We start from the raw sequence: 26,079 nt of genomic DNA on the forward strand, positions 1-26,079 counted from the left end.
TAATCTGTAATGTCAAAGGCATAAAAATGAAAAACAAATAGATTTGTATGATGTATTTTGCTGGCCATGAGGTAGTTCATTTTTTGTACTGCAACATCATGAACAACACCTCTAACAACTGTTTGATAAAACTTTTAGTGACAATACACTGTAAACCTTCAGCAGATACAATTGTGTGTCAGTAAATGAATAACTAGGTGATAAATAACTGTAAAAAATGTATTGTTACTTGTCTCCTTTCCCCATGAGAATGTGAAAATACTGAGAAAATAATGTGGACTATAGCAAAAAGGTTCAGCATTCAGACTTTTCAATCTTCTGTGACAACATGACTTGGATATTAGGAAAAAGAAGATTCAGCTATGTGCAATTGGATCAAAGCAACAGAAAATGTACTACTGAGTAAATATTTATAGAAAATATTATTTATTTTAGTGTTCTGTTCAAACCTTTTGCATTTTTTAATTATATAAACATGTCAAAATGTAGAACATTTAGGGGTGTGACGAGACACTTAGCTTACGAGACATGAGGTTGGGTTCACAAGAACGAGATGAGAAGATTTTTACAAAATATATATATATTTTTTAAATCCTCAATGACAAAATTCATGACTGGAAAAATAGTCTGCAGGTGCATTTTGAAATGATTTAATTAATTATCTAGTAATGAATGCCATTTCAGTTCTACTTTCTGGGTATGAATTATCATATTCGTTGAATTCACTTTTATTTATATAGCGCTTTTTACAATGCAGATTGTTTAAAAGCAGCTTCACAGTGTTAACAGGAAAACAATGCAAAAGAATTTGATTCGGCTGTACAGCCACTCTGGAGAAAACGGTGATGTCATCCAGCTCAGTTCAATTATCATATAGTGTCAATGCGGGCAGATCAGTAATATAGTTGAATATTTAGTGTCCCCAACTAAGCAAGCCAAAAGCCAAAGGCAAAAGAGGCAACAGTGGCAAGGAACCAAAACTCCATCAGGTGACATAATGGAGAAAAAAAACCTTGGTAGAAACCATGCAGGCTCAGTCGGGGTGCCAGTTCTCCTCAGAACATTCAGAATTGTGCACCACTGTTAAAGGTTTTGCCACAAACTCAACTGACTGTCTTCTCTCCTGTATGATTTCACACGAGTCTCTTCAGCTGTAAATGTATTTTGAGCTTCCAGAACTTTTGATTAAGGCTGTGTGTGACCTCCTAATAGAACTCCTTTCCAGAAATTGAACATAAAAATAAAAACAGTATAACAAATGTAAAAAAAGAAATAAATCAATAAAAGAATAATGGCATGGCCCTACTTTACATATGATATAATAATCATGTATGGCTCCCATAATTGTACAAAGTCCTTTATTTTACCCTTGGAGATTTAAGTCAGCCTTTCCAGTCCAATGCACTCTGAAAGTTCTTTTATCCATTGTTTTATAGAAGGCGCTTCCATGCTCTTCCATTTCATAGCAATGGCTCTTCTGGCATGTAACAATCCAAAGTCCAATAGTCTAGTGTGTTTCTTTGTTTGTGAGAAACCTGTAGGATATATTCCCAGTACACAAAGTATGGCACAATGTGGTATTTTAAGATTAAACCGTTCTGACAAACAGTTTATGACATCCTTCCAGAACTTCTGTATATCAGAACATTCCCATAGACAGTGAATTAGAGTTCCTTTATAATTTTGACATTTTGTACATATATCAGGAATATTGCTAGACATGATATGATTGAGTTTTTCAGGTGTTATATAAACCCTTGTCAACCATTTATACTGTAATAATTTAAGCCGCGTGTTTATGATTTGTTTTTGCGCCTTTAAACATGCTTCAGTCCATTCAAAGTTTATACAAGATGGCGCCGCCGTGCTCGGTCGCCGTTCAGGTCGCTCCGCTAAGACTTTGCTTTTATTTATTATTCTACTCTCTTTTACTCTCTATTTTTTCCAACGGATCATCTGCTTTGATCTGTTACGACAGCAAAACACTTCTGGAATTTGGTTACCGCTACACTGACCTGTTTCAGGACACTTTCTCCAATCTTCCATCTGAGATTCGCCGGGACGCCGAGTTGAACAATGGCCACTCGAGTCGACGGCGAAGATTCAAAAAACACCGCGGGAAACGCGCTGGGATCCGCAACAGACTGAGAAAAAGAGCATTCAGTCCTCCTCTCCCGAGCATTTTGCTCGCAAATGTCCAATCCTTGGAGAATAAGATGGACGATCTTAGAGCCAGGATAAGTTTTCAACGGGACATGAGAGACTGCAACATCTATTGTCTGTCCGAAACATGGCTCACGCCAGCGGTCCCGGATACAGCCGTGACGCCGTCCGAGAACTTCTCTGTTTTTCGGATGGACAGAACAGCCGAGGCCGGGAAATCTAAAGGCGGTGGAGTGTGTTTCATGATAAACAAGAAATGGTGCGATCCTAGGAACATCTCCATTCTTTCGCGATCCTGCTCGCCTCACTTGGAACATTTAACTCTCATGTGCCGGCCTTTCTACCTACCAAGGGAGTTTTCCTCGGTCATCGCCACTGCCGTTTATATTCCACCACAGGCAGACACGGGGCTGGCTTTATCTGCCCTCCATGATGTGACCAGCGGCTTCATAAACAAACACCCCGACGCTGCTTTCATCGTCGCGGGTGATTTTAACAAAGCTAACCTAAAGAAAGTATTGCCAAACTTTCACCAGCATGTCTCCTGTCCCACACGAGGAGCAAACACACTGGATCATTGCTACTCTCCGTTTAAGAACGCCTACAAAGCTCGTTCACAGCCAGCTTTTGGCAAATCGGACCATGCCGCCATTTTCCTCACACCGGAATATAAACAAAGGCTCGTTCAAGAGCCCCCGGTGAGGAGGGAAGTCAAACGCTGGTCATCCCATTCAGAGATCACGCTACAGGCAGCTCTTGATGACGTCGACTGGGACATGTTCCGCGCGAGTTCTGAAGACGTCAGCGAGTTCACAGAAGTGGCGCTCTGCTTTATCAACACACTGACAGAGCAAGCCACACAAACAATAACTATAACGTCCTTCCCTAATCAGAAACCGTGGGTGGACAGTTCAATCCGCACTGCAGTTAACACGCGCACTATCGCGTACAATGCCGGTCTCCAAACGGGGGATATGAGGGAGTACAAAGCTTCATGTTACGCCCTCCGGCGCGCCGTTAAAGCCGCAAAACTCCGCTATAAAGACAGAGTGGAATCTCATTTCCAACTCAACGACTCCCGGCGGATGTGGCAGGGACTGAGGACTATCTGTGCTTTTGGAACTAAATCCTCTGCAGAGGTGAGAGCTGATCCGTTGCTGGTGAACGAGTTAAACTCTTTCTACGCTCGCTTTGATGGTAATCGCGGCAGCGCGACTCCGGCGAGTGACGCGTCAGAGAGAGTCCCTCAGAGCAGCAACGGTCACGTGATCTCTGTCTCGGAGGACGAGGTTCGGAGGGCACTCAAACGTGTGGATGTCAGGAAAGCTGCTGGGCCGGATGGTATTTCAGGTCGTGTTCTGCGGTCCTGTGCTGATCAGCTCGCAGGGCTCTTTACATCCATATTTAACGAGTCCCTTGCTACATCTGTTGTCCCCACCTCCTTCAAACGATCCTCCATCATCCCTGTACCTAAGATCAGTAAACCCTCTTGCCTAAATGACTATCGTCCAGTGGCTCTCACATCTTTAGTCATGAAGGTCTTTGAGAGACTCATTAAAAACAACATTTGCTCCTCCATTCCTGACACTTTGGACCCTCTTCAGTTTGCCTATCGTCCCAATAGATCGACTGAAGATGCCATCTCTCACGTCCTTCACTCCTGCCTCACTCACATCGACAGCAAAAGTGGGAACTATGTCAGGCTGCTATTTATTGACTATAGCTCAGCCTTTAACACCATAGTTCCCATTAAGCTAACACACAAACTCCTGGATCTAGGCCTGAATTCTTCTCTCTGCCTCTGGATTGAAGATTTCCTCACTGGCAGACCCCAGGCGGTGAGAGTAGGCCAGTTCACCTCCACCTCCATCACCCTGAGTGTTGGAGCTCCACAGGGCTGTGTGCTGAGTCCCCTGCTCTACTCTCTCTACACCCATGACTGTTTGTCCACACACAGCTCCACCTCGATCATCAAGTTTGCTGATGATACTGTTGTCCTGGGTCTCATCTCCAACAACAATGAGACGGCATACTTGGACGAAGTGGAGCAACTGACATCATGGTGCCAGGACAACTGTCTCTCTCTGAATGTTAACAAGACCAAAGAACTGATTGTGGACTTCAGGAAGAGACAGCATCGGTCATACTCCCCTCTCATGATCAGCGGGACACCGGTAGAGAGAGTGAGCAGCTTCAAATACCTGGGTGTGAACATCTCCGAGGATCTGACCTGGACTACACACATCCAGACACAGGTGAAAAAAGCCAGGCAAAGACTGTACCACCTGCGCCAGCTGAGGAAATTCAGGGTTTCACCAGCCATCCTGAAAACTTTCTATCGAGGGGCGATAGAAAGTGTCCTGACTCAGTGCATCACAGCGTGGTACGGGAACAGCACCAGTCACGACTGCAAAGCCCTGCAAAGAGTGGTGCGCTTATCCGAGCGCATCTCAGGCTCAGCTCTCCCGTCTCTGCAGGACATCTACACCAAACGCTGCAGAGGTAGAGCTACCAAAATCATCAGAGACATAAATCACCCTGCAAACTCTCACTTCACCCTGCTGCCATCTGGTAAGCGCTTCCGTAGCCTGATGGCAAAGACTGAAAGACTCAGGAGGAGTTTCTTCCCCCAGGCCATCAGACTCCTGAACTCAGTCACGTGACTTCACTTCACCCCCGCACACACATAAACATCCAGTTTAAACATTAACATCCACATACTGCCATTGCACTGCACTTTACTTTCCTATTGTTACTGCGTAACAACCTGTAATAAACCTTGCACATTATACTTCTTTATATATACATATATATATATTTATGTTAACCACTTATTTCTAAGTCTACAGTTTATCTCACTTATCATATCCACTTATTTTTTTATATTTTTTATATTTTTATTTTTATATTTTTATTTTTATCTTATTTCCTATTTTTATCTTTTACTTGATTTATTTATAATTCTACTTATGTTAATACTTTTTATTCTAATTTTATTCTATTTCTATTTTAATTTCTTGTAACTGTTATTTGCACTGTCCATGGAGCGGACCTGTTTACATTTCACTGCCAGTTGTATATTGTGTATATAACTGTGTATGTGACAAATAAAACTCTTGAATCTTGAATCTTGAATCTTGAATCAAATTCCTCTATTTCTTCTTGAATGTCTTTCCTCCATGCGTTTAATTTGTCTACAGCAGACTCTTTGGAGTTAGACATTATTAAATTATAATATTTTGACAATTGGCCCTTTTCACCTCTTTTTTCAATTATTTCCTCAATTAATGACAGTTTGGGAATGTACATAATATCTGTAGACCTGGAAGACATAAAACTTTTAAGCTGTGTATATTAAAAACATTTTTATTTTTGAGGGAATCTGGTGTTTATCACACAATTCTTGAAATGTAAGAAGTATTCCATCCATATACAAGTCTTTAATAGTCTGAATACCTTTAGTTTTCCATAGTTTAAATCCTCCATCTTTATATTTATTATTATTTATTGTTAGACAGTTTCTAAATGGTCTTGATGAATGGGAAGGGGTCATGTTTGCCTTCTTGTTCTTAATTACAACATTTATAAATGTTGTAAGCTATTGCATTTTGCAGAAAATCTTTATTACAACATTTATAAATGTTGTAAGCTATTGTATTTTGCAGAAAATCTTAATTACAACATTTATAAATGTTGTAAGCTATTGCATTTTGCAGAAAATCTTAATTAAATGTGTTGATTAAATGTAAACAGAGCAAATAAGATAAACTTATTTGCTCTGTTTACATAATTTACTGACACCTATTGGTTATTTACTGGTACTACTGCCTTAACAATGACACTCCTAATGGATGAGGATAATTTAATAGCATTTAATAGAGCCGTGTAATGACGTATAAATAATGAATATCAAAAAATAGTCTGATAGACTGTTTAATATACAACACAACCAATTTGTAACCAAAGACTAGGCTATGTAAAATGTGAATGAACTTTTATTAGTAACTTTGGTAAGTTTCAGATTTCAATTCATAAATAACATCGATGGAGGGGGGGCCAAAAAATGCAGCCTGCCTAGTGTAGTCCATTTATTTAATCCGGCTCTGAATGTGACGGTATACAATTTTCATGTTGCAACAGTTGCTGAAGCTTTTATCATGGTATACTATACGGTATTATCACGATATTGAAATTCGTTGCAAAAAAAGTGTTGTCATACAATAACAGGTTTAATAACTTTTTTCTTATAACAAAAAGAACTGAACATTTAAATACAATAAAGCAATACACAAATGTAAACAAATGTTTCAAACAGATTCAAATGCAAAAGAATTATAAAGAACAATAGGTAACACTTTACAATAAGGTCTCATTAGTTAATGTTAATTATACTACGGGGCCGTTGAATGCTTGAATCTGATTGGTTGATGAACGTTCTGAGGTGTGCAATTAATTTCTGGGAGACGCACAGCGAACGTAGTTCCAGGCAGCTCTTGACCGCATTACAGTTCCATATCACTTCGCATAGTTAACTGTAAGAACGGAAATTACAGGACTAAAAAAAAACACCATGACAGACGATTTTCCTAAAGTTAATTTTAATATTTACGGGAACTATAAAACGTTCAACAAATGGGCGGCAGGAGTATTAGACGGTCCAGATGAAGAACAACATAAACGGAAGCGGACATCAAAGACAGCCGGCAACAACAAAAGACATAAAATGATTAGCGAAGAACAGCAAGACATACTCGAGGGAGAAAAACACGAAGAAAACACCAAAAAAACAACAGCTTGGGCAGTTAATGTGTTTAATGACTGGCTTAAAGCCAAAAATACGTCTCTGGATGAGGTAGAGAGAGAGGGGGCATCCACTTTAAATACCCTGCTGCGAGCTTTCTATGCCACTGTCCGAAACGCATCCGGCGCAGAGTATTCAGTGTCAAGTTTTATTTCCCTTAGAGCTGGACTGAACCGCTATATATCCAAATACAACATCATTGGTCAATCGGAATTTAAGTCATCCAACGACGTATTCAGGGCCGTCCTCAAAAAGTTTCGAAAGGCTGGGAAAGACGTCAGTACTCATCATCCTCCCATCTCCACTGCTGAAATACAGCGCATTCGTCACTCTCCGTATCTGTCACCAGACACAGCAGCCGGACTGGTTTGCAAGGTCTGGTTTGACATTCAGCTGAACCTGGCGAGGAGGGGGCGTGAGGGAAATCGAGAGTTAAGACAGCATTCATTCATTATTAAAAAAGATGAAAATGGAGGTGAATTTGTTTGCTTGTCTTATAATGCAGAAACAAAAAACCACAAAAAGCCCAACGATCCCAAAAAAGACTGTTACAGAGGATTCATGTCTGCCAACACAAGTGACCCCCTTTGCCCAGTTAAAAGCTTCAAAAAGTACCTCACTAAATGCCCACCTGATGCCACATCCTTCTATCTTCATCCTCTGAAAGCGACACAGGAGGAGCTTGACAGGCGAGAGTTCTGGTATTCTCACAAACCCATGGGTGTGAACTACCTCGGAAATTTGCTTCCTTGCATCTGCGAGGCAGTGGGGTTATCCAAAAGATACACCAACCATTCATTAAGAAGCACAGCAGTTCAAATACTGTCTGAAGCAGGGCTGGAGAGCAGGCAAATCATGTCTGTCACAGGGCACAAGTGTGAAACAAGCCTGAGAAGCTACTGGGCACCTTCAGCAGAAGAAAGAAAACAATGGAGCCTGATCCTCTCAGGAAACAAAAATTCAAACGCCACAGAAAATCAAGGCCGGGACCAACAGGAAAAGACAATCTCCACTACACAGCTCCCTGCGCTTGATCTGCCATTTTCGATGTCTAATTTTACAATTAACGAAAGCGTGCAGTTTAATTTCAATAAATAAAACATGTAGGTCTAGATAAATAAAGTTGTAGCATGAATCAAAAAGTAAATATAATACAGCTGGTAGGCCTGCTGCATGATTTTTTTCCCCGTTATTATTGCAGGTACAACAAATAATATAGATATGCCTAAGGCCTTTTGTGTTTCATTCATTTTTGCAAAAAAAAAACAAGCAAAAAAACTGAAAATGCAACGATTTAATAATAATTAAATGAATATATATACATTCACAAGCTTTTCTGTCTCATTACTGCAATCACATGTGCTCGCACACATACACTACAGTTTGCACAAAAAGGTGTTTTCAGCGCTGACCTGACGATTTGATCAGTTAGCCTATAGGCCTATATAGTGTAGCAACTTAATGTCTACATTGTCTACACATGACATTTTTTCCACTATAGCGAGGTAATAACAGCGCTGTTTAGAGACGCACAGAGGTAGCCTCTCTCTCTCTCTCTCTCTCTCTCTCTCTCTCTCTCTCTCTCGCTCTCTTTCGGAACTAGCAAAAGAGCCGTTGGATGAGACGCGGAAGAAATAGTCCTACTCACAATAGCGATTTAAGTACAAAAACCGAACGAATCCCTTTATAATTTATAATCGGATCGATATCTTGAGGTATGGTAACCGTAGCATAAGCGGAATAATTGACTCTGGGCCGTTCAATTATTAGAATGATAATGCACACCCGAGGTGGTGATGCGGTCACGACGCGAAGCGGAGTGGCCGTTACACCTCGGGTGTGCATTATCATTCTAATAATTGAACGGCCAGTCGTCAATTATTCCTTACTTAATGCATTAACTAACATTAACAATGAGCAATAGCTAGATTTTAGAAGTTATTATTCTTTGTTTATGTCAGTTTATGTTAACTAATTAAACATGTGTGAAATCAGTCCAATGGGGTGACAAGACGTCAGAGGCAGGTGACGTCACGAACCAGAAAACTAAAAAGCATGACCAAACAGTGTAGTACTAGCTTCTGTGTCTTCAGCAAGCACTGTATGTGAAATTGTGTCATATTTATTGTTGTCTGTCTACCAACATTGTTTTGATTTAAAAGTCATGGTGAGCAAACCAGTTTAGACCGCGTATTCAGCACCAGTTTAGACCGTCTGAGACATTAAAACGAGGTCATCCTAATCATCCCCATATATATATATATATATATATATATATATATATATATATATATATATATATATATATATATATATATATATATATATATTAGGGGTGTAACGGTACACGTATTCGTACCAAACCTAATCAGTACGGGGCTTTCGGTTCGGTGTACGCATGTACCAAACGGTTTCCGAATGAAATCTTTAACAGTTAACAGTAGGCTTGTTTTAAGCGTATAGTTTTTGTGCGCAAAAAAATCAAAATAACACCTTTATCCAGCTTGTTATTGTCTTCCGTGTGTGCCTCCACGACGCATGCGCGAGAATATGACGTAGCTCCAGCGTTCGGGAATCCATGAAATGCACACTTTAACTCCATTTTGAGAACTATGTCACGGGGTGACAAAAACCGAACGGGACTAAGATCCTGGTGAATGCAGTTATTCAGGATTTTCCAGTGAACATTCGTTCTATGCACTGTGAATCTGTTGCCATGGCAGCGGGGCTGATTGCCTGAGTGACAGCAGGTGTGGGGCAATTACAGAGAACGCTGTGAGAGGGACACATATTCAGATGGGGCTTTAAAAAACAGAGAGAAAACAGACTGTGGGGTGGATCTTCGCCCGTATGATGCTGTGTTTGTCAGCGGGTTGTTCTTTTTATTGAGGCTGGGCTGTGGAGTGGGGAAGATTGAAGCTGTGGAAGAGAAAGGAAGGAGTGAAGGATTTGTCAGCAAAGACTTGAGGAATATCGTCAGCAGTGAGAAAGACGCAAGTGATGAGTATCGGATCCGTTGTTTATATGCACTAACACTGAAGTGGTGTGGAGAGTTTGGAAAATGTGTGGCATGAGCGAACTATTACACCGAGTGAATTAATGATCTGTCTCTAACTTCTGTCCTCTCCTTGCCGAATGTGAAGATCTCTGCACCGTTCATCTGCTTCCCCGGAGCGAAGTCAAGCCCTGATCGAGGACGAGATCCGATCTGGTGGGAGAAAAGACCGGTGGGTGAGTGCTGGCCCGAATGCACGGTGTACGAGTGGAATTGCAGTGCCTGAAGTGACGATTCCCACGGTTTGTGCTGTGAAGTGAACTTGGTGTGTGGAGAAGTAATAGAAGTCTGCCGTGCACTCTCCTCCTACAGTCTTCCACCCGCTGTCTCTAACGAAGGGTTTTGATAAAGCAACCGCCCAACTTCCTGCTTTGAGAAGACCTGGCCCCGTTAATGCTGAGTGCTTCATATATCATGTACTGTTGAAACTGTGCTGTGTCTGTTCCAGTTCTCTGCCGAAGTGAGCGTCCCGCTCAAAGCGCCCTTCCCGCCTGGTGGTCCCCACACGCCCCTATTGGAAGCCTTTACCCTGTTCAAAAGAAGAGAAGGTATATCAGTTGAGAAGCTCATGTACTGTTGAACCGTTGAAACGGTGCTGTGTCTGTTCCAGTGCTCAGCCGAAGTGAGCGTCCCGCTCAAAGCGCCCTTCCCGCCTGGTGGTCTCCACACGCCCCTATTGGAAGCCTTTATCCTGTTCAGAAGAAGAGAAGGTATATCAGTGGGAAAGCTTCACATACTGTTGAACCGTTGAGACCTTGTTGTACTGTTCCAGAGCTCAGCGGAAGTGGAGCGTTTCGCCCCAAAGTGTCCTCCCCGCCTGATGGTCCCCACACGCCCTTATTGGAACCCTTTACCCTGTTCAGAAGAAGAAGAGAGGTAATTCAGTTGAATGTTCCATATATTGTTGGACAGTTAAACCTTGCTGTATCGTTCCAGTGGCTCGCTTGCCCCCACATCTGAGTACCTCCCTCCGGAGTAACCCCAGTGACTCGCTTCGCCTCCGCATCTGCATACTTACCTGGTTCCAGTCTGAATGGGGTTCGTATGACCACGACCTCCCCTCTTGGATCCCGTAGAGGAGTACTTACCCAGTGACCTACCTGGACGGCGCGGGGATTCCCCCCCTGATTCTCCTTCGACGGGCCTCCGGTCCGCCACGATCGTTCCTCCCCTCCTGTCCCAGGAGGTCTAGAGACTCTTGAACTGTCCTGGCGGCAAGAAGAAGATTTTAATTAGGACTTATCCAATTCATCGATCTTTTAATATAATAAATAAACTGTATTTTATTCCCTTGTCTGTCTGGTCCTTGACACGTTCCTCGAGGTGGTTCCCGGGTTTTTCAGGGGTGGGTGCAGTCTGGCTTGGCCCGACCTGTGACAACTACGCTGAGACCTAAAGCACGATCAATGTAGGATCCAACAGCTTAAACACGCGCGTCTTCCTCTGCTTGTAAACAAATCCCTTCTGGCTCATGTGTCCGAGTGCCGGATCTGTCGCGTCGTGGAGGCACACATGGAAGACAATAACAAGCTGGATAAAGGTGTTATTTTGATTTTTTTTTTTGCGCACAAAAACTATTGTCGTCGCATCGTAAAATTATTGTAGAGCCACTGTGGTGAGATGGACTTTGTAACGACGTTTTAAGTGCCATTTATGGGTCTTGGGAGTATTAATGTACTGAATGCCAATGGAGGCCTTTATCAGCCATCAGCTTTCAACAAAAATATCTTCATTTGTGTTCCGAATATGAACGGAGGTCTTACGGGTGTCGAACGACATGAGGGTGAGTAATTAATGACAGAATTTTCATTTTTGGGTGAACTAACCCTTTAATATTAATGTGCAATAAGGGCTCCCTATATAGTTAACAGCAATATCTTCAAAAAACTTTTAGTTATAATTTAATTCATTTAAGGACAGACACTTTTTATTTTCAGTAAACCACTGTTTATTAAAAATAAATATTTTTTTTTTTTTGTAAAACTGCTGTAGTGAACCCGTACCGAACCGTGACTTCAAAACCGAGATACGTACCGAACCTTCAGTTTTGTGTACCATTACACCCCTAATATATAAATATATATATATATATATATATATATATATATATATATATATATATATAGTATATATATATACAAGATAGGCTTCATCACTCTGTCTCCTCTACACCAATCAGCTGGTGTGTGGTGGGCGTTCTGGCACAATATGGCTGACGTCGCATCATCCAGGTGGATGCTGCACATTGGTGATGTTTGAGGAGATTCCCCCCTTCTATGTAAAGCGCTTTGAGTGCCTAGAAAAGCGCTATATAAATGTAACAAATTATTATTATTATTCATCCCTGCCCACATTTCATTATGGATAGGGATACACATGATCTTTGTCTTGTTTGTTTGGGAGCGGAGCGGAGCACGCACAGTCAGCATTCGAGGGTGCTGGCTGTGCACACTGTGAGCAGCTTCCACTGAGAACACTCTTTGAGTCTTTGAGGAGGGCACCAAGGCTAGCATTCCCCACTGTTCGGGCCCCGCTGCTGCCGAGGCACAGTGGCGATCTAGATCATGGATCTTCCATTTTCTTCAAGTTGTATCCTTCAAATACAGTGGTATTTTTCATAATTTTGTGTAGATGTCTTTACACGATCTTGTACAGTAAGCTATTATCCAACGCATTCTCACTCCCAAGGCATCAAAATCTGAAGCATGTTCAAGTGCCTTCCACACAAAGAAGACGCTAAAGGTACCCCTAGGCATCACTATATCGACGCACAGGGTACTCAATTGATTTAAATGAGAAACCTTTGGCATCAAACACAGATGTTGACATAAGAATGTTATTGTCATGATGAAATTATATTTGGTTATGATTTTGCCATTATGACATGTTGGAGTGTGATTCTCAATTTAATCAGCCAGCATAATTTTATTTACATTTATTTTATTTACGATATTTAGACATGTTTGAACATGTAACCCAACTCCACTCCACCCCATCCCTAAACCTACACATTTGTGTATTATATAATATAAAATACATGATATAACAGGCAGATACAACAGCAAGTGTAACAGAGGCCAGCTAGAAATCGTTGTGTGTGTAAATCTCACTCCTCTGATCTGAAGAGATGCTCTAGCGACTGGCGCTAGGGTTTGCAGCCTTTAGCCTCCTTGTTAGAGCGTCTGACTCTCATGCTGGTGGACCTGAGTTCGAGTCCTGCTTGGAGCAATGTCATTGGTTCTCGTGTGTCTTGTGATCGATGCATCATGCTAAAGAGTCGTGTATCATTTGAATGAGATATGACTGACTGAGTGCGTGCGTGCGTGTGTTCATGGAGCAGCGGGATCATCATTTCAGCAATTAAAACATTAGGATCAACTTCATGTTCTTTACATGAAGATATCGTATGACTTCAGAAGACTTGGAATGCAACATGAGTTGATACTTTTATACTGTTTTTGGTTTTAGATGATACCAGGTCTAGGATCTGAGAAGTCTGGTCCAGGTCTGTTTTAAGAGAAGTGATCGCAAAAAGAAAGACCCTTTTAAATGTCAAGTTCTTCGCTGTCACAGACTCGAGAGGTTCAAAGGGAGCCTCAGCCAACACAAAGTCAACATTTATTGAGAAAGTTGCTAAAAATAATTTTTAATGGAAAACGTTCTTCTTCAGATGTATACATCTAACATTAAGTATAGACAATTTAATTTTGGAAACAATATGTTGTATTTATCTAACAGTTTTAAAGTTTTTTTCATACATAAAAATATACAGATGGATTTTAGGAAGGGGTCCCTCATAAAAGGTTCATCATATTTGGGGGTCTTTGGCATCATAAAGTTTGAAAACCCCTGACTTAGAGGAGCATGGCAGCAACGAACACCTTACGTTTGGACGGGGTAAGTCCAGCAGAGAAGCGATCTTTGATAAACTCCAGCACTGAGCAGCCACTGGGCATTTAGCTGGGTCTAATTTACGCTCTCTGCACCAATTGGAAAACACATTCCACTTTAGGCCGTACAATCTCCTCATGGAAGGAGCTCTGGAACTTAATATGGTCTCCACCACTCCAGCTTCCACAATTCTGGCCGGAGGTGATATATTTTAATATATACAACAGATCCCTCCTTAGAGGAATCTGCCATGGATGACCTGCTAGGAGTGCTATGATGTCTGAGAACCATACTCAGGCCGGCCAGTACGGGGCTATTAGCAGTAGACTGACTCCGTCTCAAATGACCCTCTCCAGAACTGGAAATGCATACAGATGCAGCCTCGGCCATGACTGCACCATGGTATCCAACCCCAGTGGGGCTGGATGCATGAGAGAAAACCACAGTGGACAGTGAGACGTCTCTCGAGACGCGAATAAATCCATTTCCACCGGGCCAAACCTCTTGCATATCTACTCCACCACCTCTGGGTGAAATCTCCATTACCCGGGCCTCAGCCCCTGTCTCAACAGGACGTCTGCTCCCTAAATCTGGTCGCCTGGGACATACATCGCTCTCAGAGATAACAGTTTCCCTGGGACCACAGGGGGATCTGATGCACCAATTTGCAAAGAGGGCATGATCTCAGTCCCGCTTGACGATTCAAATAAGCGACCACTGACATATTGTCTGTACGTATCAGGACATGGTGACCCTTGAGGTCTGGTAGAAAGCTCCTCAGAGCCTTGAAGACCGCCAGCATTTCCAGACAATTTATGTGCCAAGAGTTATGCTGGGCCTGCCACAGACCTCTCGACTAGCGGCCGAGCTGGCCAGGCCAGCTTCTTCGTAATGCGGTGTAGAACTTCGGCCAACAGTTCTCTGCTGCACAGAAGCAGACGGAGGTGATACAACACATCCTGCCCCGACGACCAGCTGTTGCTTCCACCCTGCCATCGGCTGGAAAAGCTGAATCTCATTTGTCCAGTTAGAGCAGGAAATCAGATCAGCTGTTTGACTGTTTTGGATTGCCCAAAAAGGGGTTTCCAGCAACGAAACAAACTATTAGCAAGTGGATAGTTGAGGCTATCTCTCTTGCATATGAGGTCTCTGGTCAGCCATCACCGTTGGTGGGTTGGTTCTCTCCGCTCACATTTGTGAGATTTTACTGTTTGGACATGGACGCTGCTCCAGGTTTACAGGTGCTCATATCTTGATTGTACCAACAGTTTCACATCACAGATCCTTTTAAGTACTGCGTTTGGGTATCTCGTTCCCAACGCGTCATTGATGCAGTAAAAGTTCTCTCGAAAGGGGATGTCTCAGGTTACGACTAGGGCTGGGCAATAAAACGATAACGATAATTATCACAAAATAATTTTCCTCGATAAAACGATAACAACAGTTCGTTAAATGCTCGATATAATGCTTACACGCTATGCGTAACGCTGCACATGCGGTGTGCAGACCGGGACCGCACGCGGCGTTGTTGACAGTCACAGTGGCTGACAGACTTGGAGGATTGGAGTGGAGTGGAGCAAGAACAATGAGCGATAGTGAAGAAAATTCAGCGCTCACGACCAGCTCGGAGGACACAGATATCGTTGACAAGAAAGGTCACTCAACTTCAGTGATTTGGAGATATTTTGGCTATTTGCAATCCAACATAAAACAGAGCGATGTGCACTGCTTATAGGTTCACCACACGGTAATATAATTATTAAATTATCTTGCTTCTTCGAAGTTCTTCCATATAGCATTGAGCCCAACACAACGCTAACTCTACATTAGCCTAATATCAGCTTACGCAGAGGCTTGTCGCATTGTTAGTTGTAGTGGGTGACTTACAGCAAGCTAACGTTACCAAACTATAATCACTAAAACACCGGACCTATGGAAAAAATACATTGGTATCATGTTTTGTCTTTGGTGATTTATTAATAAATCAACATCGCTTGTATTAAAAGAGAAATAAAATAATTTAATCCGATGTTTAAAGTGAATAAAATAGACTTGACAGCCCTTACTGGACTCAAAATGTTTCTAAATTTAAAACGCTTTTTTTGCCCGTTTGGTTTTGTATTGTTTTACTATTTACACAATTATTTTAATTACACTGTAAAATCCAACAGTTGTTCTTACTAAGACTTTTTTAGTAAACTTTACTTAATGTCCAATAATTTGTTGACCTTACTTAAAAGAAGTAAGTAATCTGAACTATTTGCATGCTATGCCTTCGTTACTTAGAAAACTCAAGTAAACATTACTTGACTGGTTTGAGTACCATTTTGCAAAAGCAAAAAAACAAGCGAGTGGACGGGCGGACGGGCGAAGTGTTTTTGAGGCGGGGCAATTTTTTCTAGACTTATCACTCATTTCCTCCACTTCTTCTCACCATAATTGTGATTAGTGTTCCCTTTGGTTGGACACTTGGAACTTCATTCATATTATAGTAATTAACTTCCTATTAATGCAGCAATGCAACAAGAAATTGATTTCAAAACAAGGGAAGTAATATATATATATATATATATATATATATATATATATATATATATATATATATATATATATATATATATATATATATATATATATATATATATATATATGTATATGTATATATGTATATGTATATATGTATATATATATATATATATATTATTTGTCCATTAATGATATAGAACATAACTATTTTTCATGTCAAATAATGACCTTTTAACATTTTTAACATCATGTCACACACACACTTCAACATTCAGCATGCAAAACACAACAATGGTAACAAGGATTTTTTTAAATTTATTTTTTTATTTTTTATTATTAATACGACCTTTACTATTTTACTTGCTGTCATTATTGGGGTTATACTGACAAAAGACAAATAGTAAAATAAAGGCAAAAACGAAGCAATTAATTTATTCATGCCACAATGCACTCTGGGAGTACATTTCCTCAGATCCCAGATAGAATTAAGTTGACAAAACTTAAACGGTTTAAGTAAGAACAACTTAATGCAATTAAAAAGATAAGTGAAGTAATTAAACAGCGGTATTACTTAAAATTAAAGTATTTAGTCTATTCAACTTAAAATAGGTATTAGAACGACTAATATCTTTAAATTAATTTAACTCAAGTTTATCAAGTAATCATTACTTAATTTTTTTAGGGCAACCACTTTCCTCAATTTTTTTAAGTAAACTCAACTTATCCGGTTTTAGAGTGTAAGTATATATATATATATATATATATATATATATATATATATATATATATCCCCAACTCACAGTACTATCCAACCTCTATTTGTGGACATGATACTTCAGCATTGTCTGTGCAAAATATAGTTTTTTTATGTGTTTGTATGAGCAAGCACAACAAATGTTTGCATGGATGCATCCATCTTATAGGTTTCTGACCTGTTTACTGGAATGTAGTCAACTCGGATGTGGCGTCATTCCCAGCTCCAACATCCCTCTTCCGTGGTAAATGGAATGCACAATTAAAGTGACAGCACCCTAATAAACCTGCTGTCTATCATTAATGATAATCAAAGAACAAAGGGACAAAGACAAAATAACTCACTGCTTTTGATTGAACAAGTTTTGTAGCTTTAATAAGGGTTAATCCTTAATTTATACATTACAAGATTGCATGAGTCAAAACAAGGACTTTTTTGTGGCAGGAAGAGCTAAATATGAAATTTATTAAAATGTGTTTACGTGAAGAATGTTTTGAGTTCACTTCAATTTAAAAGTTTTTAAATGTTTTAAAGTCTATTAAATGTTACAGTTATGGCTTTCAGTTATACTATACATTTGAATGGCTATCATTAATGGCTAAAATTGAGAAAATGCAAGACCTTTGAGAAAAAGTACTTAGTAAAACAAATACATTAAACACTTAAAAACTGTCTTTGTTGTTTCTACATTAATTTGAAGATTCAATGTAAAGCTTTTACAATATAAAAATAAACAAAATAAGTTAGGCACACAATTAATTACTGAAAAGAAAATGAATTCATTCGTTTTTTTGTCAATTGAATGCACTAATAGCTACTGAAAACGTTTCTGTTGTGTCTTACAGCTTTGGCAAGTGTAATACATAAAACAATATGAGAGACTACTGAACTACATCAGTTTGAAACTCCCCACAAAAATCATGAATAGCCTGTGAGAATCTCCATCAGTGAGGATTCTGATTGAAATATTCTAAGGAGTTACAGTATGTGTTGAACTGATATTTTAAAGCAGCAGTAAAATAAAGCATAGATAATATTCAGATATGATCTCAATATACAAGGTCCAAGTTAGAAATTTTTGATATGGTGGATAAGAATACTGGAAAAACTGTCCTATTTATTCCTAATGCCAGAGCTGATTTGCTCTCACATTTCTTCCTTATTGAACCTCCTATTACACATTTATCATCCTTGCTCAGAGTTTATAACTTTCATCTGCTGATGTACAACATAAAGAAATCCTCAAATACAAAGTAATAATCACTATACAAGGAAACAGAAAGGAATATATGAGATCAGTGACTCTTCAAGCAAAACTCTTTAAAAAATATAAATTGATCATTTATCCTCCGGGAAAAGACTGAAGTATTCTGATGATGGATTCAGTATTTTTAGAGTCACAATGTGTTTAGCTGTTATTCTAAACCATTTATAAAACAGTGCATAGATAAGTGGATTCATACAGGAATTTGTGTACACAATCCAGCATGTTACATTAAGTTCAACTGATTCTGTTGACTCATTTCCTTCAATAAGGATGACTATGTAATACGGTATCCAACACATAAAAAAAACTGCGACAACAATCCCCAGAGTTTTTCTTGCCTTTCTTTGTGACCTGCTGACACCTGCGACAGAATTTACAACCTTGGCCTGATGCTTTGCAACACAAAAGATTTTCACATACACAGACATGATTACTGAAGAAGGAGCAACAAAAGTGACAATAAGATCTGTGACAAAATGTTCAAACTTAAAAGAAACAGTACAGTTTCCATAACACCTGTCATGTGCCTCTGGGTAAAACATAGTATTGTGTAATATAATGACAGAATATATGCCACAACACAGCCAGTTTATAATAATGCAAAACACAACGTTACCAATTGTGACCCTTACTGTGTATCTCAAAGGGTCACTAACAGCAATGTAACGATCTACAGATATAAAAAATAAATTACCAAGAGATGCCGTAACAACCATAAAAATAATGAATAAAAATAAAGAACAAAATGTCTCTCCAAAGTACCAGCATGATTCTATATATCTGATGCCCATAAATGGTATAACAATCAGTCCCACAATCAGGTCGGCCACAGCCAGAGAGAGAATGAGCAGGTTGGTCGGAGTGTGGAGCTGCTTGAAGTGAGAGATGGAGATGATCACCAGCAGGTTCAGAAACACAGTGAACACTGACAATAAAGAAATGAAAACATACAAAACAACATACTCCACTCCAGGTTTGATATCTTTGAAACATGATAAATTGTTGTCTGGAAAACAATACTGCATTTCTTGGTGGTTGTCCTCCATGATCCTTGTGTCAAGCATTTCCACAATTTATTATATCCTCATATGTAGCCTGGCCATGTGCACCCCAAAAGACCTCTTTGAAACTGTGGTACAATGTTCAAGCGGTCACTTTGTGCCTTCCTTTACGGGTTCGACTCCAATTTAAATGTACAGAAAACAGGGACAGGTTTGATTATACTGCACTAATCCCACCTACTATTTAAATATTCAAAGCATGCAACGGGGAATTGTATGATGTGTATAATATTGTGAATGTGCAAGGCTCCCACATTCTTATCCGTTCTTATCTTTTTGACCTTCTGAATATAAATACACCTGTAAAACATCTAAGGTCTTTGGATCAAATACTTAAATTGGTCCCAATGTATATTGACTAAAGACTGGGTGATCATGTGTTTTTTGTTTTGTTTTTGTCTTAAACTGTGGAACATTCTTCCCAGTAGTTATTGGAACAATTTCATCATCATGTTTTTAATCCAAAGCTAAAACATTTATTTTTGATCATGTCTATAATAAACCTGTTACACTTAATCAGTTGTGTTGGTTCTTAGGCCCTGTCCCAAATGGCACCCTAAACCCTCACGGCCTTCCTTTGAGTCCGCACTTTCGCGACGTAATGCCGCTTGGACGTAATGACTGCCGGGAAGAAGTCCGCTGTAGCAGTAACCGGCACCAGTGCGGGCTCGCCAGAAGTTTGCATCGAGGGCGCATATCGACCTCAAAGGGGGCGCTCGCGAGCACCCTTCTGAGACCTAAAATGACAAGTGGGACACTCTGTGGTCACTCTTGACTTAACGGACACGCGCACGCAGCGGCCATTGTAAGTCCACAAGACAGAAAGTGCAAACTTTCTGAAGTGAAACTGGGCCTTAGTTTCGTTTTCATGGACTTTTAGTTTGTTTTCATTAGTCATGTTTTCCTTTGTTTGAGTTTCCCACCACTCATCAGTTCCCATGGACACTAATCATTGTCCCAGCTGTGCTGCCTTCACGTGAACACAGATGAACGGCCTCACATTTTGAAACTTGAATGCAATGAGCTTGTAATCACGACTGCTCATCATCATCATCATTAGTGATGGTTGCACAAAGACAACTGTCAGACACACTGTTAATTAATTATTTATACATTTTTTGGATAGTGACATTATGAACAAGAAAAGTGATGCTGTGTTGAGTGCAGAACTTATGGTGGAGGGAAAGTAATAAAGCTAACTGCAACAGAACAGTCTGGGGTGGGAAAAGTTAAGAATTGTTACTGTGTTGTTTTGTGTGCAGTGTGCAGAGTTTATTGTGCAGTGTTAGTGCAGTGTAGTGCAGTGTAGTGCCTATGACCATAACAAAGTGCAAATGGTGACAAAGACCATGGAGCTACTGATCCGGGAGCTGCTGTTTGCTGACGATGCCGCCCTCCTTGCTCACACAGAGAATCACGTACTGTTTTGCAAAAACTGCTCAGATCTTAAAGAAGACTGAAGTTCTGCATCAGCCCGCACCACAAAAAGAGTACCATCCACCAAGCATCTCCATCGAACAAACAGAATTAAAGTCTGTTTTTACCTTTTATTTTTATTATACAGAACAATTCTGCCATCTTGCTGTCACCTGCCCCTACGAAGTGGAAGGGACAGGGTCGTCACCAGGATGTCCCAGGATTCCATATGGACACACAACATCATCATCACATCTGTTCATCTAGTTTATCACCATGTGTTCACCATGAAATGCACTGCTGTAGCTACGAGCAAATAACTAGACTACAGTTATTGAAGCTGTAAAATTAAAAATTATTAAAAAATTTATTTTTAAAAATCGAGTAACAGCATACCAGTAGGGGATAACTGGGCTATGTTAACCAAACACTAATGTGTTGGATAATTTGGTCTTATTTTAAGCATAAAGCATTTGGATTTATTTAGGTTTATTTTGGGCTTGTTCTTTGCTGTTTTCTAGCAAGATTTGGCAACATGAATGACTCAAGTCTCATACAGTTTTCCCTGTGATTTCTTGCAGTGCACATAAAGAAGAGAGAAACATTTCTAATACCTGCATTTTCCGGGAGTTAATTTGGTTGTAGAATGTGGTTCTCACTCCCGTAAATTACTGAATTGTGTGTACAAAACAGGATTAAGCACTAAAAGGTGACTTGACAACCGAATTTATTTGCAGTGTATACGTGACCAATAAAAACGTCTCAGTTACGGATGTAACCCTCGTTCCCTGAGGAGGGAACGGAGACGTAACGTTAGTGACTAACGAATGGGGGTTTCGCTTAGAAGCCTATCAACTTCGAGTTTAGAGAAAACGCCCAATGGCGTGCCAATGCCATGGGGCATGCGGAATTTGCATACGTAACTCCGCCTCACTGCGTGAGTATATAAGGAAGTACGAGGCAATATCGCATTATGTTACCTGCTTGAGGAGCCAAGACTGAACTCCTGCGTTCCAGGTAGCACAGCTGATGTGGCAAGGGGACGTTATGTCTCCGTTCCCTCCTCAGGGAACGAGGGTTACATCCGTAACCGAGACGTTCCCTTTCGTTCAGTCACTACGACGTTACGTTAGTGACTAACGAATGGGGGTCCCAATATAATCCCGCCACTCAGCTGTCTTCCAGCGCCCTGCGTAAGTGTGAGTACCCTGTCGTAAGACTAATACGGACGAAGGACTCCCACTTAACACAGGAATACCAAGGTACACTGGGAAGCATATCCCAGTGAGGGAATGCCAAAATGCCTACCGGTGGGGAGGACTTAAGAGACACATATGACCCGCTAAGGGCTGCATATGGAAGATCTCTAGGGTACCAGCCGAAGGTGGATTTTTAACCCTAGGGGTGGCGGGGACACGCCAAGGGAAGAAACCCGCTCACTGCGGAGACTTACGGTGAAATACACATGTGGGGGTCGCCGGAGGGAACCATGCACATGGGGCACCTGGCCGGACATGAGGGTCTGGGCTCGAAAGGGCAGACAGAACTGATGTCGGCGTCGACAGTGCTGGAGGAGCTCAGGACTCTCGGGGAGCTCACCTGAGGAAATATCGCACGTATCCAGTCCGTGGAGTGGAGTGGCGAGCAAGCGAAGACACCTGAGCCTGGCCCATCACCGCCCCCTCGGGGGGGCGAGTACATAGTCGGACACTGGCTCCACTCGGAGATTGTAGAATCTGGCGAATGTGTTGGGTGTCGCCCAGCCTGCAGCTCTGCAGATGTCTGCTAGCGAGGCGCCATGCGCTAGAGCCCAAGAGGAGGCCACACTCCGGGTGGAGTGTGCCTTCACACCAAGGGGACATGGTCGACCTTGCTGCTGGTGAGCCAAAGCAATGGTGTCCACTATCCAGTGAGACAGCCTTTGCTTTGAGAGAGCACTTCCCTTCCGCTCTCCACCATAACAGACAAAGAGCTGGTCTGAGGTCCTGAAACACTGCGTCATGTCTACGTAGGCGCGGAGGGCGCGTACTGGACAGAGCAATGCCAAGGCTGGGTCTGCCTCCTCCAAAGGCAGCGCTTGCAGGTTCACCACCTGGTCCTTAAACGGAGTGGTGGGAACCTTGGGCACATATCCAGGCCGGGGTCTCAGGATCACGTGAGAGTTAGCCGGCCCGAATTCCAGGCACGCTTTGTCAACCGAAAATGCCTGCAGGTCCCCGACCCTCTTAACTGAGGCCAATGCGGTCAGCAGAGCCGTCTTCATAGACAGGAACTTAATATCAACCAACCGCAAAGGCTCAAAGGGAGGTCTCTGCAGAGCAGTTAACACTACTGCGAGGTCCCAAGAGGGTACGAGAGGAGAGCGAGGAGGATTCAGTCTCCTGGCTCCCCTCAGGAACCTGATGACCAGGTCGTGCTGACTTACCTTTTTGCTCTCCAAGAGATGGTGGTGGGCAGATATTGCGGCCACATATACTTTGAGGGTGGAGGGAGACAGCCTTCGCTCCAGCCCCTCTTGGAGAAACTCAATCACAGACCCGATCGGGCATTTTCAGGGGTCTTCTTGGCGGGAAGAGCACCAGTTGACGAAGAGGCTCCACTTCAACGCATAGGCATGCCGAGTGGACTCTGCCCTAGCGGAAGTGATGGTGGCGACCACCGTAGGTGGTAGGCCACTCAAACCTGCCGCGTCCCGTCTAGGAGCCACACGTGGAGGTTCCAGAGGTCGGGACGCGGGTGCCATAGGGTGCCCCGTCTCTGAGTAAGGAGGTCCGGTCTCAGAGGAATAGGCCAGGGAGGGGCTGTCGCAAGGAGTACGAGTTCGGGGAACCCGGTCCGGCCGTGCCAGTACGGGGCGACCAAAAGGACCTGCTCCTTGTCCTCCCTGATCTTGCACAGGAGCTGTGCGAGTAGGCTCACTGGGGGGAACGCATATTTGCGTAGGCCCCGCGGCCAGCTGTGCGCCAGTGCATCCATGCCGAGCGTGCCCTCGGTCAGGGAATAGTACAGGCTGCAGTGGGAAGAGTCGTGGGAGGCAAACAGATCTACCTGTGCGTCGCCGAACTGTTCCCAAATCAGCTGAACCGTCTGGGGATGGAGTCTCCATTCTCTCGGGAGAGGCTGAAACCGCGAGAGCTCGTCGGCTGCGTGGTTCAGGACTCCCGGAATATGGACAGCACGAAGGGACCTCAGGCGCTTCTGACTCCATAGAATGAGATGGCGGGCGAGTTGAGACATACGGCGGGAGCGTAGACCGCCCTGGTGGTTGATGTACACTACTACGGCCGTGTTGTCTGTCCGGACAAGCACATGTTGGTCCCTCAGCAGCGCTCGGAAGCGGTGCAGGGCAAACCGTACTGCCAGCAACTCGAGGCAATTGACATGCAGGAGGCGCTGGGGTCCTGTCCAGGAGCCCGCGGCTGCTTGTCCATTGCACATGGCACCCCAGCCCGTGGCAGAGGCATCCGTCGATACGACAACATGCCTGGAAACTCGTTCTAAGGGCACACCGGCCCGAAGAAAACTGAGGTTCGACCAAGGGGTGAGCGTCTGTAAGCAGGCCCGAGTCACTTGGATCCGGAGCGTGCCAGACTGCCATGCCCATCTCGGGACTCGATCGCGAAGCCAGTGCTGAAGCGGTCTCATATGAAGCAATCCGAGCGGCGTTACCGCGGCTGCAGATGCCATATGCCCCATGAGCCTCTGAAATAGTTTCAGTGGAACCGCACTCTTGCTCTCGATTTGACGGAGGCAAGTCAGCAGAGACTGCGCGCGCTCGCTCGAAAGCTGTGCGTACATGGCGACCGAGTCGATCTCCATACCGAGAAAAGAGATCCTCTACATGGGGCAAAGTTTGCTCTTTTCCCAGTTGACCCGAAGGCCCAGACGGGCTAAGTGGTGGAGAACCAGATCTCTGTGTCCGCAAACCTGCTCTCGAGAGTGGCCCAGTATGAGCCAGTCGTCGAGGTAGTTCAGGATGCGAACCCCGTGCTGCCGAAGGGGCGCAAGGGCTGCCTCGGCGATCTTCGTGAAGACGCGAGGGGACAGAGATAGCCCGAATGGGAGAACTGAACCCGCCCCTCGAAAGCAAACCGTAGGAACGGTCTGTGTCGAGGAAGGATGGAGACATGGAAGTAGGCGTCCTTCAGGTCGATCGCTGCAAACCAATCGTGAGGACGAACGCATTGGAAAAGGCGTTTCGCAGTCAACATCTTGAACGGAAGCCGGTGAAGGGATCGGTTCAAGATGCGAAGGTCCAGGATTGGTCGTAACCCACCGGTTTTCTTGGGTACAATGAAGTAGGGGCTGTAGAACCCCGACCTCATTTCGGCTGGAGGGACAGGCTCGATCGCACCCTTCGCCAGTAGAGTGGCAATCTCCGCACGCATGACGGGGGCATGGGCCCCGGTCACGGTATAGCGGACTCCCCTGTAACGGGGAGGAGCCTGCGCGAACTGAATCGCGTAGCCGAGCCTGACAGTCCGGGCAACCCAGCGGGACAGCCCCGGAAGCTGAAGCCAAGCTTCCAGAGACTGCACCAACGGGGTCATACGGACGGCAGACGTACCCTGGGTGGGGCAGCGAGGCAGCGTTACCGGCCCGGACAGGGGAGGCTGTTGGGCGTCCCGGGGTCGGGGCACGGTTAACGGCTGCGCCCTGACAGAGGAGACCAGGGAAGCACTCGCGTTCCGCTGGGGTCTGCTCTGCCAGGGGGCTGGCGACAGAGAGGGACGAGAGTGGCGAGACCCGAGGGTGGCGCACACTGCCGTCACCGATCTCTGGGGGCTCAGGGATGGGATTGTCAGTTCTTTCTTTAACCACATTAGGGTGCTGCTGACCCGGGGGCCAGCAGCTGAACAAAAGATTCTCCCCCGGCCCTCCACCGGGGGAAGGAGCGGCCCTGCCGCCGTCTCCTGGAAAGAACTGCCCATCCCTGAGCCGTCCGCATCAGGAGCGCCGCTTAGCCTGGCGTTTCTTCGCGGGCTGCGGGGCTGGAGCGGACGGGAACGCCTTCCTGCGGCTTCCTCTGCGCGGCCCGGGTGGAGGCTGCTGCTTGGGTGGCGCAGAGGTAGAGGGAGCCGCAGGAGGGCGTCCTCGGCAGCGAGCAGGCTGAGGCACCTGCGCGGGCGGTTGGGTGGAGGCAGC

At 43.3% G+C, this 26,079-nt stretch overlaps 1 protein-coding gene across 1 annotated transcript; it reads right to left on the reverse strand.

Annotated features, from left to right (window-relative positions):
- Nucleotides 1-18,528: 18,528 nt before the first annotated feature.
- On the reverse strand, nt 18,529-19,503 carry LOC307118631 (trace amine-associated receptor 13c-like; the record flags this gene model as incomplete). Its single annotated transcript, XM_079804315.1, has 1 exon — nt 18,529-19,503. The coding sequence occupies one exon, from the start codon at nt 19,501-19,503 to the stop codon at nt 18,529-18,531; it is 975 nt and encodes a 324-aa protein (XP_079660441.1).
- Nucleotides 19,504-26,079: the final 6,576 nt, after the last annotated feature.

The sequence above is a fragment of the Gobio gobio genome (genome assembly GCF_949357685.1).
Source record: "Gobio gobio genome assembly, chromosome: 22".
Lineage (NCBI taxonomy): Eukaryota > Metazoa > Chordata > Actinopteri > Cypriniformes > Gobionidae > Gobio > Gobio gobio.